The sequence below is a fragment of the Peromyscus maniculatus genome, chromosome 9, assembly GCF_049852395.1.
Source record: "Peromyscus maniculatus bairdii isolate BWxNUB_F1_BW_parent chromosome 9, HU_Pman_BW_mat_3.1, whole genome shotgun sequence".
NCBI classification, from domain to species: Eukaryota; Metazoa; Chordata; class Mammalia; order Rodentia; family Cricetidae; genus Peromyscus; species Peromyscus maniculatus.
Window position 1 is genome coordinate 61,063,309 of NC_134860.1, and position 19,315 is coordinate 61,082,623.

At 45.0% G+C, this 19,315-nt stretch overlaps 1 protein-coding gene across 1 annotated transcript in view; it reads left to right on the forward strand.

The window, feature by feature from the left end:
* Wdfy2 (WD repeat and FYVE domain containing 2) overlaps positions 1-18,830 on the forward strand; it is a 163,290-nt gene extending 144,460 nt beyond the window's left edge. Inside the window, exons 8-12 of the mRNA XM_042284997.2 lie at positions 6,231-6,336; positions 9,536-9,637; positions 10,753-10,883; positions 12,735-12,843; positions 13,919-18,830. Coding sequence (XP_042140931.1) covers positions 6,231-6,336; positions 9,536-9,637; positions 10,753-10,883; positions 12,735-12,843; positions 13,919-13,948 — 478 coding nt within the window. The 3' untranslated portion in view covers positions 13,949-18,830. The remainder of the gene's footprint in view (positions 1-6,230; positions 6,337-9,535; positions 9,638-10,752; positions 10,884-12,734; positions 12,844-13,918) is intronic.
* Positions 18,831-19,315: the final 485 nt, after the last annotated feature.

Here is a 19,315-nt window from a genome sequence, read left to right on the forward strand (position 1 = left end):
ATAATTCTGACTCTTACTTTCCTTCCTGTTTCTCTGACCATGTGTAAGATTTCCCTGAAGAGCACCCTTAGCCTTTTGGGAGTCCACTGTGGTGGGACATGGTGGGATTTACCAATAATCCCAGCTCATGGGAGACAGACAGGAGGAAAAGGGGTTCAGGGCCGTCCTCAGCCAGCCTGGGCTACTTGAGATCCTACTCAAAAAAAAAAAAAAAAAAAAGGAAATGAAGAAAGTCTTTTGATAAAGAAATGGCCTATCCGTAAATAAATATGCATGGGGAAGATTTGAGTTTACCCCCTGGTATCAAGTAAATTGCACCTGAGGCTATGAAAAGAGAAGCGTTCTCAACTTGCCCTCTGCGTTGGAGGAGCCAGTGAGGGTGAGGTCAGCATGCACAACTGCTTCCTTTTCGGTCCCTGGGATGTAAGGGCAGCCTCTCACTGCGGTGCTAGGGAACATTAGGAGAAGGAGCAGTCTTTCCTTTCTGATTATTTCACTAAACACGTAACAGGCTAAAATAGTATGCCTTAGAGCTTTCATGGAGGGTAGAATCCTGTCGTAGAAGGCAGAGCTGTGGTTTTTGTTTGTGTGTGTGTTTTCCTTTATCTTTTGTTTTGTTTTGTTTTTTGAGACAAGATTTCTCTGTTTAGCAGCTGTCCTAGAACTTGCTTTATAGATGGCCTAGAACTCACAGAGATCCACCTGCCTCTGCCTCCCAAGTGCTGGGATTAAAGGTGTGCACCACTGCCCCCTGGCGGCAGGACTGTGTTTATCAGTTAGCATAGTGAGCATTCAGGCTAAGGTTAGGAGCACTAGCTGCTCTTCTGGAGGACCTGGTGCCAGCACCCACTTGGCGGCCCAACCAGTCTGTAACTTTAGTTCCATAGTTGATGTTCTCGTCTGGCCTTTGCAAGTACCAGGCACACAAGGAGCGCACAGACATAAAATGAAGTTGAACAAATAGTTTAAAGAATTAACGTTCCAGAGTGCCTCATTCTTTGAAAGGCCCACTTCCATTTTCATGTTCTGCTGTTGCTGCCTTCTCATTCTTTATGAATTTTGACAAGGGGCCAACCCTCTAGTTTCCTTTTGCACTGATGCAGTCATGTTACATAGCAGAGACTGGAGGGCCATGTTTCCTTAGGACTGCTAAGAAGCATGAGACTGTCCCGCTGAGTACAGTGTTTCGAGGAGGCGGATCTCCGTGCTCGGGGAAGCAGGGTTTTCATGTACTCATCAGAACACATACCGTGTGTATGTGGAGGCCCTCGTCCACAAAATAATAATCAGCTTTGAAATGCTTTCTAGTATAAGCGCTCCGGTGGTAGCAGATGAAACATGAAGAGAAGAAGGTTTCTTTTCATTCTCTCCCCTAGTTTTTAATTGTGAGGTAGTTGAATTGTCAATCCTTAAATCAGCAAATCCCCAAGCAGATTATTATAAAGCTTGAGGCCTGCCGTTCCTCACTGGGTTCTACTCTCCTGGGCTGGAAGATTAACAGCCCTGGAGCCTCATAACACATTTGTTGCTGAATGCTGCCACTTGTGAATGGTGAAGCACTCCTTCTGAAGGACCTTTTGGCATTGCAAGATCATTGATATATGTCTCAGAATGCCTTAACAAAGTGGTTCTCCACCTGTGGGTCACATATCAAATATCCTGCATATCAGATATTTATATTACAATTCATAACAGCAGCAAAATTACAGTTATGCAGTAGCAACAAAATAATTTTATGGTTGAGGTCACCACAACATGAGGAACTGTATTTAAAGGTCACAGTGTTAGGAAGGTTGAGAAGCATTGCCTTAACAAATGAAATGTACCTGTTCGGCCAGGTAGAGGATGGATTCCCCCTCTTGCCCTTGAAAATCAGAATGGAGGTGCTCCCTGCTTTTAAAATCCTGACTTTTGAAATGAATGAATGTGAGTTATTTGGTATTAGCCATTAGTTACTGAGAGGGTGCTTTGATGTAACAACTGATCTGAAGGGAAACCCATCCATAAGCAGTAGAAAATGCTAAGGTGAAGGCTGGGGCCGGGCTGAGTCTGTCAAGTACTGGCCACACAGACTTACGGGCCCGAGTTTGGTCACTAGGACCCAGCTAAAGAGCTGGGCGTGGTAATGTGTTCTTGTAATCATGGTACTGGCGAAGCAGAGAGAGAGATGGATGGGCATCGCTGCCCGGCCAGTGTGGCCATAAACAAAACAACAACAAAAGATGGCAGGCTTCTTAGGAGTGATCCCTGAAGTTGACCTCTGACCTCCACATGCGTGTCACACCCTTCCCACAGCTGTGTACACACGGAATGCCCAAGTTCACCTGTGTGTGGAGACACAGCTGGCTTTTTCTTGGGCTGGGTGGGGACTGGGGATAGTGCCATCTTCGCTGGGCGAGGTTGTAGTACTGTCGTTTTTGTATAATGCAGGGTTGTAAAGCAGCGGTCAAATGGACTATTAACACAGAGCCTCTAGAATCCAATAGCCCAGAAAAGTGTGCGAGCTCACAGCTGACACAGTGTGAAAATGGACGCCATCATCTCATTTGCCTATTCCAAGCTTGTCCATCTACTTGACAGCTCGTCTTCCCCAACTCTGTGACCAGAATAATTTATAAAGCTCACGGAGATTTGGCTGGTTTGCTCTTTTTTGTTTTTTTAATTGTTTTTACTTGCTTACTTTTAGAAAGTCTTGCTGTGGAGCCCAGGTTGGTCTTGAACTCAGATGATCTTACATCAGTCTCTCTAGTGCTGGGATTACAGGTGTTGCCACAACCCCTGGTTCTGAAGGGTTACTTTTGATCACAAGAAAGATAGGAAGAAAGGCAGGCTGTCCTCATAAAGTGTGGCCTAATTATTTCTAGTTTTGCAGTGAGTACCAGTGAACCATGCATTCCTTTTTAGGCATGCTCTGCCTGCCTAGATCCACACAGCGTTCTGTTCACACACAAAATACTAACTCCAGCCTGGTTATCGTTACAAACTTGTTAGATGAATTTTTTTTTTCCTGAGCTTTCCTCTATTCCTTGCTTTTCCAAGGCTGAGAAGCCACCCCGGAAACTCCTCACCTAAGGCTCCTTCATTGGTAAATTCCTGGTGTCCAGCATCCCAGTTCCTGGTCAACTACATGGCTTTGTACTGTATGGTCCTGACCAGTTCCTAGGAGGGCTCTGTAGACCTTGGCCTCATACAGTCTTAAAGTGTCAAGGCACTTTTGATTCAGTGGGCATCATTCTCAAATATGAAAGAGTTTTGGTTGTGCTTTTGGTTTGTTGTGTGAATGGGTGGGTGTGGGTATGTGCAGGTTCATGGGAGGCAGTGTATGTGGAGACAAAGGGTTGATACTGGGTGTCATCCTCAATTGCTTCTTTCTTTCTTTCTTTCTTACTTACTTACTTACTTTATTTATTTATTTATTTATTTATTTATTTATTTATTTATTTATTTATTTATTTATTTATTTATTTATTTTCTGGAGCTGAGGACCGAACCCAGGGTCTTGTGCTTGCTAGGCAAGCGCTCTACCACTGAGCTAAATCCCCAAGCCCCTTACTTTATTTTTTTAAGACAGAGTCTCTCACTGAACCTAGAGCTCATTGATCCAGCTGGGCTGGCTGGCCAGAGAGTCCTGGGGGTCCTCCTATCTCTGCCTCCTTAGCTTTTTATGTGGGTGCTGGGGCCTGAACTCAGGTCCTCATGTTTGTGTGCTAAGTACTTCACGGAAATCCCCCCATCTCCTGTGGATTAATTCTTGTAGAATCCATGGAATGGCTGTGTTACCGTAAACATTAAGGGAAGTCTGAACAGTTGTGGACAGTATAAGATGGGCTGTTTTTCAATGTTTTGATTTAGATTATAAAAGTAGAATTTACTAGACTGCAAATTAGACATGGCTTAAAGGAAGAGCAAAGACATCCTTATATATATTAAAATAAAATATTAAAACACCGATGGGATTCTAGACAACACATCCACAATTGGTGTTCATTTTGTTCTGTGAGTAAGCTGTAATTCTTACTCTGCTGGATCCTGGGTTAGTGGTGCCTGTTCACGATGCCATCTGTCACCAGAACAAAGTGAGCTCCGTAATATAAGAGAATCCTGATTAGAGAATCCGCTGCACAGTTTAAACACTGTCAGTCAATGTGATGACACCCAGTAGCCTGTATAGGATCTGTTCTTCACAATGTCAGTGTTTTCAAAGACTGATGGATGTCTTCTTTTTCTTGAAGTACTGTAGCCATCCTTTTTGGAAGTCTGACTTGACCTTCAGACAAACATCAGAGTACTACAAAGGATATCTGTAACCTCTAGAGACTTAAGGACTTAATGATTAATGTCACAAGATAGCCTAGACTGCCCCATATATAACTTGGTATAGCCCATCCCACCCACAAATTCATAGCCGTTCTGCCTCAGCCTCTCAGTGCTAGGATTACCAGTGTGAGGCACTATGCCTGAATTCTATTTTGTTTTTTCTTTTTGTGATGTTAGATTTTGAATGTAGAGCCTCACCCATACCAGCAGCATTCTGCTATTAGTCTCAGCCCAGACCTTGATTCTACAAATAAGTAGTAACACATATAATGCAATCGTGTGTTAGTAATGTTTAATGCAGGTGTACATAGTATCTCATTTTAAGGTGAAGGATCAGATCTTTATGGTTTTCCAGGACTGTTGTGTGCTGTTTTGAGCACATTCTGACAATAAAGCTTTCTTTGAATCAGAGGGCGGAGCTAGCTGCTAGCTGACCAAAATTAACCATAGAGGTTTTGGAGGACTGAGGACAGATAGAGAGACAGGAAGTAGTAAGGCTGGGCTTAGAGAGGATCTCAGGCTTTTGGCTGAAGGAATGGAAGAGATAGGAGGTCACTGATGGCTTCTCTGCCTCTTCTCTGATCACGGGAAGTCTTTTGGGAAAGCTTTGACATATCTTGAAGATTTTACTTTTTCTGAGTAGTGACTCCGCGTGAAAAGTCAAAATCAACCTGCTGAGTCTGGGGTCCTGGGCTAAGATAGGAACACTGGTTATCTAAGTAAAGTAGTAATATACACCTTAACATAAATACTGAAAATCACACCAGTTTAAAGAACGGAGCCTTTTTCACAAGTGAATGCCCCTTATCTCCCTCCTTTCTTGTCACGGTAATACAAAGATCCAGACGTAATTCTGAAAACAGACTGCATCTAGGCAGTTCCACAGAGGTCAAGAGTACCCTTTCTTGGTACAGAAAGGGCAGTAATCAGCACATCAGAGAAGCAGCTGCAGCTGAGCACCGTGCCCAGCCCTGCAAAGGACTTCTTCAGATACTGTGAAACAGAACCCACCCTTCCTTCCAGACCCCCCACCCTCACCCCATCCTGGGACCATTTGTACAGTGGGGTTTCCTTGAGCTAGATGCTGAGTGGTCTTAATAAATGCAGGAAACTGTGAGTATCTGACTTTTACTAAGCCTTACAGTGGGATGAATCTCAAGAACATCAAACATTGGATTTTTCTCATCGCATTTTCTGTTTTGGAAAATTATTTTTCCATTTAATATGCATAATGTCCAAGTGGAATGTATTCGTCATTGCAAATTTGAAATGAATCTGTTTTATTCTCAGTTTAATCTAAAAATACAGTAAGTATTTTATCCGTGTTTTAAACCAAGATTCTATGGTTTCCTCCAGTAAGTTTTAAAAGTAAAGGGAGGCTCCAGGACAATAGACTAGATCCTAGTACATCTCCCTCCCAAGTGCTGAGGTTACAAGTCTGCATGGCCACAACCGGCCCCCGCTGACAGTCTTAACTACTCACTTTAATGGTAATAATTACCAAAGTAACTAGCCCATATTTCATGGAGAAAACCGGGAGGAGGGAGGATAGAGAAGTTGAGAACTGCCTTATACAAGCATGTTAGAGACTAGCAAGCAAATGCACCCGAGTTTCCACTATGGCATATAAACTCCCTTAAGGGAGAATTAACAAGATGTTACAGTCAGTTCAGCAATCATCTCTTATTTGAGTGTTGGTAACTGACCAAAAGTACTTTCCCGTGGGCCTGAGAAGGCTAAAACAACGTTTAAACTCGTGTTAGGTCTGACCGTTGTGTGTTGAAGAGTCTGTAAAGATTCCAGCTACTCGCTGGAGCTCTGTTAAATCTGAGTATTGCCCGGCTCTGATGGGCTTCCGCTGTGGAGCATGTTCTTTGCCCCGAACTGGCCCCAACCCTTGGTTTCTTCCACAGTGACAAAGTCCAAGCCCTCTCCTATGCACAGCACACAAGGCAGCTCATCTCATGCGGCGGGGACGGTGGCATTGTCGTCTGGAACATGGATGTGGAAAGGCAGGAGGTAAGCGGCACAGTACTTACTCTGGGTGAGGCCTGCAGCGCTGTCTCTGCCCCTTCCTGCTTACTTCTGTGATGACTGAACCACGAACTAGGATGCAGTGTGTCACAGGGTAGAAAACTCCTGAGGAGTAAGAGCTCTGTTTGGTTTTAATGGAAATGCAGGAACCGATATTCTTGTGATTGTTTGTCGTCTTCTATATAGTCCCCAAACACCATGCCTTGTCTTCTTAAGCAGAGATTTAAATCTTAGCATACCACTGTCGAAACTAATTTTGCTTTTTAATCTATAAGCATTTTAGCAATTAATGTGTTGACTGGACATTCCCTGGACAAGTATTTTGCAGTTAACCATTTCCTGTTGACGTGGAATTATTCTAGGTCAGCTTTCCCTTTGACAGTCAGCATTCTTGTCATTTATTTCTTGAAGGGTATGAGAATTAAATAGAAAAGCACACTTTATAAAGACAAAACTTCCCCAGTTTTTTCCATCCCCTCACCCCAGTGTCACCCCAAGAGAGTCACTGGTATTACCCCCAATGCAATGCCTTCAGATGCCAGTAATTAAATGCTTAGGAAGATCACAGCTGTAGTTTGTGGAACCATAAATCCACAGGAGTTCTATTAGTAACTAATTAAAGCGCTCCTTAGTGGTAGGAAGAAGCAGGGAAATATAGAATATTGTTTTTGAAAAGTAACACTTGGCACCGTCCATGTACTGGCGGGGGACCATTACAGCCCATGCTGGCCATGTGACGTAGGCTCCCCTAGAGCTGGGGATTGTGTCCTGGCTTGCTTTGGGTTAGGGACAATCAGGCCCGATTCAGGCCTGGCTTTTGTGGGCCTTGTTTTGTTTTTAGTGGAAGGACAGCCCAAAGGAACATAAAAGTGTTGTTTCCAAAGATGAAAGTGGGCTTTGGGAGCCAGCTTTGAGCCATTTTGACATGCATATATATGAACATTCAGTACTCGCTGAGGGGGTTAAGATCTTGTTAATTAGAAGCTCTGATGAGCAGTGGGAATGATTCCATCCATCTTTTACAAATACCACACTTTGTAAGCATCTGGGAACTGCTTCCTAGTTATGACAGAGGCTGTGGGATGCTCACAGTAATGAAGTTTGTTCTAACCTGAAGTGCTGACAGACTCTCTGTAAAGTTCAGAGTCTGTTAACTGGTATAAGTAATGAAATTACAGTTGACACTAGTAAGACCGTGCTGGGTATTGGGAAGGGATGTTAGGGCTGGCTGTCAAAGAAGGATTCAGTGAGCCAGCACTAAGAAAGACAAGGGGTAAGCAGGGTGGGTGAAAGGCTGTCGGGGTGTGTCGGTGCTGATGGGAAGTTAGCAGCAGTCGGGCATACGAGTTGCAGGTGGAAGACAGTGTGGGGCAGGTGAGAGGGTACTCTGCATGGCTGGATGCAGATCAGCATGACATCAGCCGGATGCAGGTGCTAAACGTGTTTGTCTATACAGCTAATGAAATCAATTGCTTATGTATTATTAGGTAGAGTACATACTCTGTAGAAAAGTTGGAAAATACTCATTAACAAATAGAAAACAGGTTTGTTAATCATGATACCACCACCCAGAAATACCATGTTTACAGAATCTGTGACTTAACAAAGACTCTCCATATTGGCAAACAGCCATCATTCTGTTTCCTCTACAATAACAAAAATTCTTTACACAAAAAATGGAATCCTATTAAATGTATTAATTTTTCCCCTCTGAATACCTTCAACATGGGCACCTACTATGATGCATTTCACACCCAGATGTGTGTGAATGTATATATGAAAGTATGTATGTGTTTGTATGTGTGTGATATATGGTGGGTGGAGGGAGGGTGGTATATATGTATGGTGTGTGTATGTATGTGTGTATGTATGTATGTATATGAGTGTGTGTGTATGTATGAGATGTGCATGTATTAGTGCATTAGTGTATTGTGAGATGTCTGGGTGTGTGTATCAGTGTGTAGTATATGTGTAAGATATGTGTATGTCTGTATATGAGTGTGTATGGTGTCTGTATGAGTGTGTGGGGTATATGTTTGTGGTATGTGTATGTATGAGTATATGTTTGTGTATGGTATATATGTGCGTGCATGTATATGGTTGTGTGTGGTGTATGTGTGAGAAGAATGTGTAAATGTGTAGATGCATATGAGTGTGTGTGGTGTATGCACAAATAGTACTGTACTACAAGTCTAGTTCTCTCTCCACCTTCTGTCCCGGAACCATTTGGAGCTCTTCCCATCCTGCTCTAGCTCAGTGATACAGTGCTTATTAACATGCATGAGGTCCTAGGTTCAATCCCCAATACAACACTTACACTTACATGTATGCACATGTACACATGTAACATGTACACAGCACACACACAAAAGATCTGCTAAAGAATACCTTTAAGCAGAACATACTATTGAAACCTGTCTGACTTAATTTAGACTACTTATGGCAGGGATACATACATACATACATACATACATACATACATACACACACATATATACATATATGTGTGTGTGCATGTGTGTGTATATATATACATATATATACATACATATATATACATACATACATATATATATATATATATATATATATAGAGAGAGAGAGAGAGAGAGAGAGAGAGAGAGAGAGAGAGATTGCAATTAGACATCCGGGTATGTCATTAGAGAATTGGGACTGAAGTTCTCAGCAAGATGCTCAGGAGCCTGCGAAGAATGACATGTGCCACTCCTCCAGCTTCCCCTCTGCCATCCTGAAGTCGCACTCAGCCCCCTCTGCCTCTTCTCCTCCCTTCCTGCTTCGGGTCTCAGCCGACTTCCTTCTACAGAGATTCCAGCTTACATCAGAGCCTCTGGTCTAGCTCACTGGCCCTAGCCTGACAGAGCTTCTGTTCCCTCCCAGAACACTGCTTCCCTTAGGCTTCAAACTCTCAGACATTTTGATTACTAACAATATCCTTGTGACATCTTCCCTAATAAATGATAATCTCTGTGATTTTAGGTTCTCTTTATTCAGCACTGTATCCCATCCTCAGGGCCTGACAGTTAGCAACCCTTCTGTAACTACCTTTGTGACTGAGGATCAGCTGTCTCTGACACATAAGTCCTGGTTCTGGAAGTCTAACCAGTGTCCACGGTCCTTTGTCATACCGCTTCTCACTGTGGCTGCTCTTGCTTTATTTGACAAGACCCCTGAGTGGTTGGACAGTGACTCCTGCCAAAAATGTGACCAGCCTTTCTTCTGGAACTTCAAGCAAATGTGGGACAGTAAGAAAATTGGCCTAAGACAGGTGAGTGACATGTGCTGTCTTAAGGTGCAGTTATCTGGAACTGACTTAACCACATAATCATAGAAGTAGTAGCCCCTGGGTGGGAGCTATAGTGGACCCAGTGATTTTATAGCCGTGACATCTAATGTCTACTGCAGCACAGCCCCTCCCTAAGGCTGGGCTTCCTAGTGGTTTGATCTGAGTGCTTGAGTGGTGCAGCTTTAAAGCTCTAATGGCGTCTATTGAGGTATGCCTTAATATTAGAGGTGTCACAGTAGTTCATATTGGCTCCAAACCATGAAATACGTGAGGATGTTTACTTCTTAATTATTCGCTTTCCCTCCTTCTGACTTGGTTTGAGTTGTTTAGACCTGTTTATAACAACATTTTCAAAGTCTGATTCTATGGTTTGGGTTGTTCTTCCCCGTGGAAATCAAATGTTAGGTTCCCTGGGTTGAGCACGGCCAGAGTCAAGGACAAATGGGCTGGTCAGAGGTCATGCGGATTTGTAATCTCTCAAGGTAGCCTTCCTCAGTTCAGCCAGCTTTAAGATCTGGCCATTGGGTACTTCCGCTGCATGCAGCCAACAGCAATGGTAGGTGAAGAGGATGGAGAATAGGAAATGGAAGAGGGAGGCACGCTTCCCAGAAGCCCTTACTCTGACCTGAGACCAAAATTAAAAGGAATAGAAATCTGATATTCCCTTGGTGGGTTTCAGGATGCTGTTGTGCTGTGGTATGTTGTGTGTTGTGTTGTGTTGTGTTGTGTTGTGTGAGTGTGTTTATGTGTGTGGTGTGTAGGGTGGTATGATGTGATATCATGTATATCATATATTCGGTGAGTTACTGGGGGAACACTGTTTTTCTAATCCTTTTAGCACTTTATAGCACAGTCAAATCATGTTAAGTATTCTGGTTTGCCTTCATCAAATATAAATTAAGCCCTTTTGCCTAAGACACAAATAGGTCCCCGCCTGGCCGCCTGGTGTCAGCCTCCCCAGTGCTGGGATTGTAAGGCTCTGCTGCTGTGGCCAGCTCTGGGCACTCTGGCCTGGTGTCCTCACCCGAGAGCAGCTGCTTTGCCAGTGTGCCAGGGCTGCAGCCAGAGCCACGGCAGCCTCTTTCCTTTTCCTCCAGCACCACTGCCGGAAATGTGGGAAGGCCGTGTGCGGCAAGTGTAGCTCCAAGCGCTCTTCCATCCCCCTCATGGGCTTTGAGTTCGAAGTCCGGGTCTGCGACAGCTGCCACGAGGCCATCACAGATGAAGAGTAAGTCCCATGCCCTGCGCCCTGCCGGGTCATGGACAAAGCCCAGCCTAAGCGTCCCACTCCAGAGCTAGTCTACCTGCCTAGTCTGCCTGGGGTGTAGTACAGACAGAAACATGCAGGAAAAGCCCTGTAACACTAAGAGGCTTCTGTGATCGTGAGAGAGACAGGTGAAGAGGGCATAGGCTCAAAGAACCACCCGCTGGGCTCTCAGTAATCTTGGGGCATGCATCCATTGCAGATACTCTCAAGTAAAGCTGCCTGCTCACCCACAGAATCGCCCCGGCTAAGGCCAGGACTTGCCTTGGTGCCCAGGCCACTGTCTTTACAGATGTTGGGTCTCAAGGGCTCTGGCAGTTGTTAGGTTCTGGGAAGAGCTAAACCCATTTTTCCAGGCTGGAAGTAGTTCCAGGTGCCCGCCACTCAGCTGGTGCATTCTGCCTGGTGTCCTGAGACCTTAGCTCTAATTGGAATCAGCAACTCTAAAAATTGAAAACTTTCCCCAGACAGTATTGAGATGCACAGAAACAAGTTTTGGCCCCCATGGGTTCAGGAGGATAACCGGTCTCCAGTCCTCCCAGCACTCTGTGGTACAGCCAGGTCACATCACCCTGTCAAATGCACATCAAGATGGCCTTGCTCAAGTACTTGTTCATGTGCACTGATGAATTGCCCACTCAAGCACATGATGAGATCAATGAGAGTTCTAATCATTGAAGAGAACTGAGGGGGGGCGGTCTTAAAGATGGTTGAATCCAATTTTCCATTCTATCAAGACAGAGCTGAGTCTAAGAAATTCCAAGTTAAGCTGAAATCATTTACAGTGATCATTTTACTACTGAAAATCTTTCCTGTAGATTCAACTGAAGCCAAGAGACAGTCATCTTCTGAGTGTTCACAGTAGTGCAGAGACCCTGAACCATGATGAGGAGGTCTACTTGGCCTGCCCAGCTCCACCTCTGGTTCTTCTGCTTCATCTGGCAAGCATTCTAAACCTACCTATAGAGTGCCGAGGCAGCCAATGGGCCTCATCACTAAAATCAGCAGCAAAGCCACAGGCCCAAGGACACAGAACAAGCAGTGGTGTGTGTGTGTGTATGTGTTAAGATATTATGTTGCTTGGCCATGTACACACACACACACACACACACACACACACACACACACATTCATATATATTACTTAGTGGAATTTTTGAATACCATTTTAAAAACTAGTACTCGCATTTACAGCAGTGGGAAAGGAAAGAAAATATAGGTGGTTTTCAGTTTGACAGACAATGGTGTCTTGGGCATTTTAACAGCCACACCTTTAAAAAACAATAGGCCAAGCTAGAGTATATTCCCTCCTCCTAAACACAGACTTGGCAAAGGTGCTGTGGTCTTTGAAAGAGTTCTTTAAGGCACAGGTAGAGATTTGCATGGATGCTATCACAACAGAACGCTTTCCTGAAGGCCTTTGGGGGCATTCACTTTCCCTGTTCTGGAGACCAGAAGAATCATTTTCCCTTGTTTTCCTTGTTAAATCATGTCACGGCTAATGAGACGGCTCGGTGGATGGAGGCGCTCACGCCTAGGCCTGACAGCCTCAGTTCAGTCCCTGGATCCCGCATGCTGACAGGAGAGAACCAATTCCTGAGAGTTGTCCTCTGATCTGGACATGTGTGCGTGTACGTACACACACACACACACACACACAGAGTACTAAAACTGTGTAACAGATCACCCAGGAGTGAGAGCAGGAGCATTCCTAACAGTGAAGCAGTGTTAGCCAGGAGGCTAAAAAGGAGGATCTAAGTCATCCCGGATCCCTCTCATTCATGCCCCCCTCTTACTCTGGTATTGCTCCTTCCAGACGTGCGCCCACAGCTACCTTCCATGACAGTAAGCACAACATTGTGCACGTGCATTTTGATGCAACCAGGGGATGGTTACTGACTTCTGGAACTGACAAAGTGATTAAGGTAAGATGCCCTCTTGTTAAGCTTCCTTTTGCCGGCCTTGTATACAGACAGGAGGATCTGTGAGGCTGTCTGTGTTCGGGTTATCCACGGAAGTGAGCATTGTCAAGAGCCCACGGCACTCATCACTCTGATTTGCAGCATAATTTCCTTAGGATATGATCTTTAAAAACCAATACTAGGAACCTATGGAGATTGTTCAGTTGACAAAGTGCTTGCAAGGACCTGAGCATTTAAAAAAAAAAAATGTAGGCATGATGACAATGCTTTTAATCACAGAGCTGGGGAGGTGGAATCAGGTGTCTCCCAGAGGACTAGCCTAGCAGCCTAGCTTAGTCAAGGAGCCATGGTCTCAGTGAGAGATGCTATCTCAAAAGACAAGGTGGATAGCTCCTGAGGAGCGGTGAGTGAGGTTGTCCTATAACTTTCACACACACTAGACAATAAGTCGCATGTGCAAAAGTCACAAACGTAACATGAGTGACAATAACCAGGATTCCCAGAGAGAGGGGAGCTGCTTGGAAAGCTCTAAGAAGCAGGTGGTCTTGAACTGAATGTAGGTTGGAAGGCAGACCTGGAATCAGTCACCAAGTCATACAGAAGCTTTTTTCCTGCTGAGATGAATTACTCCAAGAGTGTTTATCCAAGACTCGGAAGCTACATGGATTCACGGCCATAGCAGAGGCCCAGGACAGAAGGCCAACTCCGTCATCCTGTCCTACTTTGGGGGCAGTAACAGGATGAAGTTGTTAGAAGTAACTTCAAGCTCTGAGGCCTTGGCCTTTCCCTTTTGATGTCTTAGAGAATTGTTTGGAAGGCTATCTGGGAAGTTTATGGAAAAATACCCGGGGTGTGCTGGCTCCTCTCTTTAGTGGATCTGATCTGCCTTAATGTTCCTTAGCTGGAGCTGCCCTCATGTAGAAGTCAGGCTAATGCTATATGCTGTATGCTGTGTGCTGTGTGCTAACTGGGAAAAGACAAAAGCCCACTTTGAATTGAGGTTGTTCTAAGCACTGTTCATCCTCAGTACTGTTTGATCGTAATTCATCCTTGGCATTTCTCTCTTTTTTTTTTTCAGTTGTGGGATATGACCCCAGTAGTGTCCTGATGTCTCTCCAAGGGACGAGAAGATAGTTTTTACTAAAGAGACACTTGTTTGAGCCCAAAATCATTACAGGAGAAGCAAAGTACACATATGAGCAGGAAGAGGACTGAAGGCGGCTCAAAGTGGATGTGTGCCTCCCCGGCCTGTCACAGTGAACCGGTGGGAGAGCACTCACAGGACTCTTCAGTTGCCCTTACAACATAAAAGAAGATATTTTTTTATCAAATGGTTTATACAGCCTGGCTGTGCTGCATTGTTTTGAGTCTATTGGAAAATCTGTGTGGGATGTTTAAGCTTCTGTGTTTCAGCCTCCATTGTTCTCATTGTTTTTTGTGTCCAAAAAAAAAAACAAGAGAGAGAACTATCTATTGAAGGTATTGTGTCGTGTAAGACATTTTCTTCACCTCAGCGTGTCCCAGAGAGAGCCTTTCTCTGCTCCTCCTTCACCGGCCACACTTGCCTCTCGCCAGAGTGGACGGTTCCGGTTTGTTCCGGTGTTCTGCTTTGGTGGCCAGACAGGAGTTGGAAAACCATCTGATGCGGGCCTCTTGCGTCGCCTGTGGGGAGCAGTGCTGGCAGAAGTGCCTGAGCTTCCGCCTCAGCGTCGCCCCCTTAGGAAGGGCTTCCAGAAACTGCTGTCCACTGTCAGCCCCTGCACCGGTCACGTGACTCAGCCTCGCCCTGCAGTGCCTGTGTCTTTCTGAATTCAATGAGGGCTGCTTGAGCCTTTTGCATTTTGGACTTTGGGGATTTGGGTTTTTTTGATTTTTTTTTTTTATAGCTTCCCTTTATTCGTGACATGAAAGACAAACAGAAATGTCCACGCTCCAGAATTAAGTGTCATGAAGGTGCATCTTTCTACACGGTGTTGCCTCTGAATGTGAATGTTTATTACTTTAAGATTAGAATCCTGCTCTCTTCACCATTCATATTTAGTTTCCCTTTTAAAACCAGGTATTTAAGCATCTTTATGATAATGTATACTTTCTATGAAGCCAGCGTGTGATCTAAACAGAGGTACTAAGAAGCAAACAGTGTTCTCCTAAGGAAATCAGTCCATCTTGCTAAGATGCAGTGGGGACTCACTTTGGAATGCCAAGGTACATTGAAGTAGTAGCGAGCCTGTGCCTGGAAACTGGCCCATCCAAGCATGTCACGTCACACATGCTCACCCGTCAGGAATACCAGTGAGGTTGCCAGGTCCAAGGCTTGTGGGTAAACAGGCTGATTGCATGCTCTGACTCTCCATGTCACGGTATCCTCTTCACTTCTGACTTAGCAGGTGTTTCCTGGCAGGAAGTACTTAAATGACATTACAGTCCTGTTCTAGAAAGGCGATTTCTCCATTGTCATTCTTGCTTCTCTTTCTGGAGGAGGCAGTAGTAACCATTCTTGGGTACCACCCTTAGCACTAACAACCCAGAGTGCTTCCTAGGACAGGGCGTCCAGAACCACTTCTGCTGGCTGGCACTGGGAAGCAGGGCTGGTGTACACCTCCCAGAGCCATGCCCCTTGCAGCTATGATGTGAGAGCAGAACTCTGCACACACTCCAGGAAGTCATCGCCACTGTGGTTCAACGGTCTGTTCCGTGAAATGCCACCTAGGTTCAGTCAGGCCACCATGACTGCTTTGGGTCTTCTCTGCATGATCACTCCATCACAGAGCTTTGCAAAGGGAATCAGAGCTAAAATACTCAAATATCGATGGAAGAGTTGATCGCTGGAGTCTACAGCCACTTGGCAAGTTGTAGAGAACTGTATATTGGAAATCAGTAATAAAATAAGTAAGAAGTGAGTCTCTCGGAACTGGAGCATGACTGCATATGGAGAGGGAATACAGTATTAGGAAAGCGAGGCGAGGGCACCCAGCAAACCTGTGTGGATTCCCACTTATGTATAGATGAATTCAGACTCCTGGGAAATGGATTACCTTCGTTAGAACACTTTTTACACTGCTGGATGGCCCTCCACACCTCTCTAGTCACCTCCAGCTACAGCCCATCCCAAAGAGTCCCCAGAGGTTGAAACTTCACAGTGATGAAAATCATGGTTGTACATCCCAGGTAACCAAGGTTTCCACAGCTCTGTCCTTTCTTTCCTCTTAGGCAGGTGGCTGCTGAATTTGTTGAGAAGAGTGTATCAGAACAACTATGCATGCACATAATAATGCACTGTGGATGCCTGGGTTTGCCTGGTGTTCTTAACCCATAGAGAAAGGCTTGCTGGTGCTGATAGATTTCCCAGCATCCTCTGAAAAAGAAGGCTTCATCCACCAGGCATGCGCGCTGGCTCAGCGCTTGGCTTGTCTCTCCTCTGAGTCAAAAATCACAGATCTGTCATCCTGTTCGCTTTGCACTTTGCTTTTTTTTTTTTCCTCTGCTGTGGAAACCTCAGCTCTGGTGATGGTAGTGAGTACAGCCATGCTGGGAAGCAGGGAGACTGTGTGTGCACGGAGTTTGTCCCTAGTTGGTGGATGAAAAACATCTCCCTGCTAGTTTCTCCAAAGGAAAGCATTTAATAGAGCCACCTGGGTCTCCACCTTAGCAAGAAATGGCTTTGGAAATAACTACTTGGGATTTTATGTCATTTTATGAAAGCCCAGTCAACATAATGTGTTTCTCGTTTAATTGTTTGAATTATTCATGAAATTACAACATTGAAAGGGAATCTTGAGATCTCCTAGGTTGTCACACCAGGCAGTTAGATAGAGCCGAGGTGTAAACAAGAACACTCCAAGAACATTCAAGAACAGTGACTTTTGATATTACCAGTAGCACGGTGGGTAGGCACCAGGGGCAGCCCCCTTGCCTGGGGCAGGAAGTCTCTGGAGTCAGGTTTGATACTGTTTTGAGCAAATTTGACGTAACTTTCGGTGCCTGCCTATGGTTCTGAGTGGTGCATGTTCTCCCAAAGGTGGGTAGTCCCATTTATCTGTATGTCAACAAGCCCTGTGTGTCATACCACACCAACCACCCCAGGGACAAAGTTGAATCACACATTCAGGGCCCTAGACTTCCCACTGCCCCGCTGGCTAAGGGCTGCTCCACTGAGTCCAGGCTTACAACATCCGTCCTTGTGAGACACCACCTTCTTAGCATCTCCGAGTCATATTTTAAAAGTATACTGTATTTTTGTTTAACATCAATCCTTTAAAAGCTTGAATTTTAACTTTAAAGCAAAAGAATAGCTCTGAACTATGTGTCACAGCTAGTACACAGAAATAGTCACTTAATGGGGCCTTTGGTTTTGCTTTTTCATAGTATTGAAATATATATATGTATTTGTATATAAATGAGCTTGTTCACTAAGATTTATATTTTAAAGCAAAAAAAAAAAAAAGCATTTTCCCAAAGTGCTCTATTTTTTTTCCTTTAAAATAATGTTAGGTTAAATTTTTGCTGGTATAAAGGTAGATACTCAATACCTTGATGAAATGACACTCAAGTTCATCGGTTTGCCACTTTTTCAGGCTGTGAGGTCCTACCAGGAATGCCCGTGTGCTCCTGTAAACTGTAGCTCAGCTGGACAGCCGAGAACTACACAGCAGCCTTGCGGGGTTTGGGTCTGCATTTTCACCTTTTGACCCCGGGTTCCCACCCCGGGTTCCCTGGAGGCTGACACAGACAGCAGTGTGTGCTGTTGGACCTCCCAGGCCAGAGCCTGTCGTCAAAGGAGATCAGATCCCGGAGTGAGGCATGAATGCTGCCGGAGTGCTTACGGTCCCTTCTAGACTTGACTCTGACTCCGAGCGTTGCTTATCCCGGGACTAACCCTGACTGTCACCAGTCCCAGAGGCAGCCTCACTCGGGCATATGAAAACACTGTCAGACCAGGGCGGTTGCTTTCTGGCCTTTGCCACCCAGGACCTAGTCGGTGTGGTTTTAGAAAAAATGGGGAACTTCTATCTCATTTAAAAGATACCTCCAAGTGTCCACCTTGAGGGGTTGAGGGGATCTGACTAGGGAGACAAAGGATTTAGGAAATTCAGATTGGTTCAAAAGGTTTCAAATCTGATTTAAATATTTACGGTTTTTTTGTTTTGTTTTGTTTTTTCTTGGTTCTTTGGGATCCATGAGAGGGTGATTTTTTTTTTTAAAGGGAAATCAGTTTGAGCTCTTTGCTTCTGTACTTGTTATCATTTCGATGGTAGCCTTCTCGTTCAGAGCATATGCCAATGTGAAGTATGGACCAAAACACCCCATCACCATTGCCACTGTTGTGTGTGTGCTTGAGATTTATGCCATTGCCCTGCATTTCAAGTGGTGTTTTCAAGGTGTTGTCATTTGAGGAGGGAAAAAGTCTTCCGTGACAAGTGTAAGAAACTGTTACTAACTGAACAGCGGGGAAGGTACTAACCCCTCAGCCGGGCCTGCCCAATGCTGCACCGTAACCAGGGCTTGGCTTCTTCCCGCTGCACGCAGAGCTGCCACCTGGGCCCACATCTGGATGTGGCTGCCATAGGTCTGTTACTTTATGGTTATCTTTTTTTTTTTTCCAGAAAAATCAGGAATTAGGTTAGGCAAGGGCTCAGCTAAGCATGCTCTAGAGCCTGGAGCTAGAGGCTAGACCGGGTCTCTCCATAGTGGTTCTAGCCAACTCCCTCTGGCAATTGCTGGGCTCTGTGCCACTGGATTCCACCAACCAGACCCACCACTCTTGATCCTGACCTCCTGAATGTGATGAGGTGGTCCTGAGTGAGACTGTTCTGTGACATTAAGATGACTGTATCCGGTGCAAATGCTGCTCGGCACTGTGAATGTTTCTCTCGCCTTGTTTACCCTGTCCTGCCCCCAGCCGCTCATGTATGTGCAGCCTATTCCAATGTACGGCTCCCAGAGCAGTGGCCTCTGTGGCTTAGAATAAATGTCCGAACACCTGCCTACCATCTTGGTCCCATCATTGTCAAATGTAACTGTACACCTAGCAACTGTTGATGGTTCTGACCCATCAAGGAGGGATGGGGAAGTTTCCAGATCGCTCTACACCTGGCTATGTGTAGACCTCAAGAAGAGTTACCATCTTAGGCTAGCCGTTGTTGGCCAGCCTGAGCTCAGCACGTGCGCTGCAGCTGTGTGTTTCTCTTTAATGTAGGGTGCATTTTCTGTGCACAGTAGAGTTTCCAAGTAAAGACCAAGAACTTGAGGGGAAATAGAGTCAGGAACCTCACTGACCCTTAAGGTAAACAGAGTCAGGAACCTCATTGAAAACCCTTGAGGTAAATAGAGTTAGGAACCTCAACGAAAACTCTTGAGGTTCATTTTATGGAGAAGAAAATAGATACTAAGAAATAAGGGACCCCTGTGAGGAAGAGCTAGGGAGGGGTGTAGCAGGGTGGCCTGAGTACTCCAAAGCCCCTGTCCCTGTCCTTCC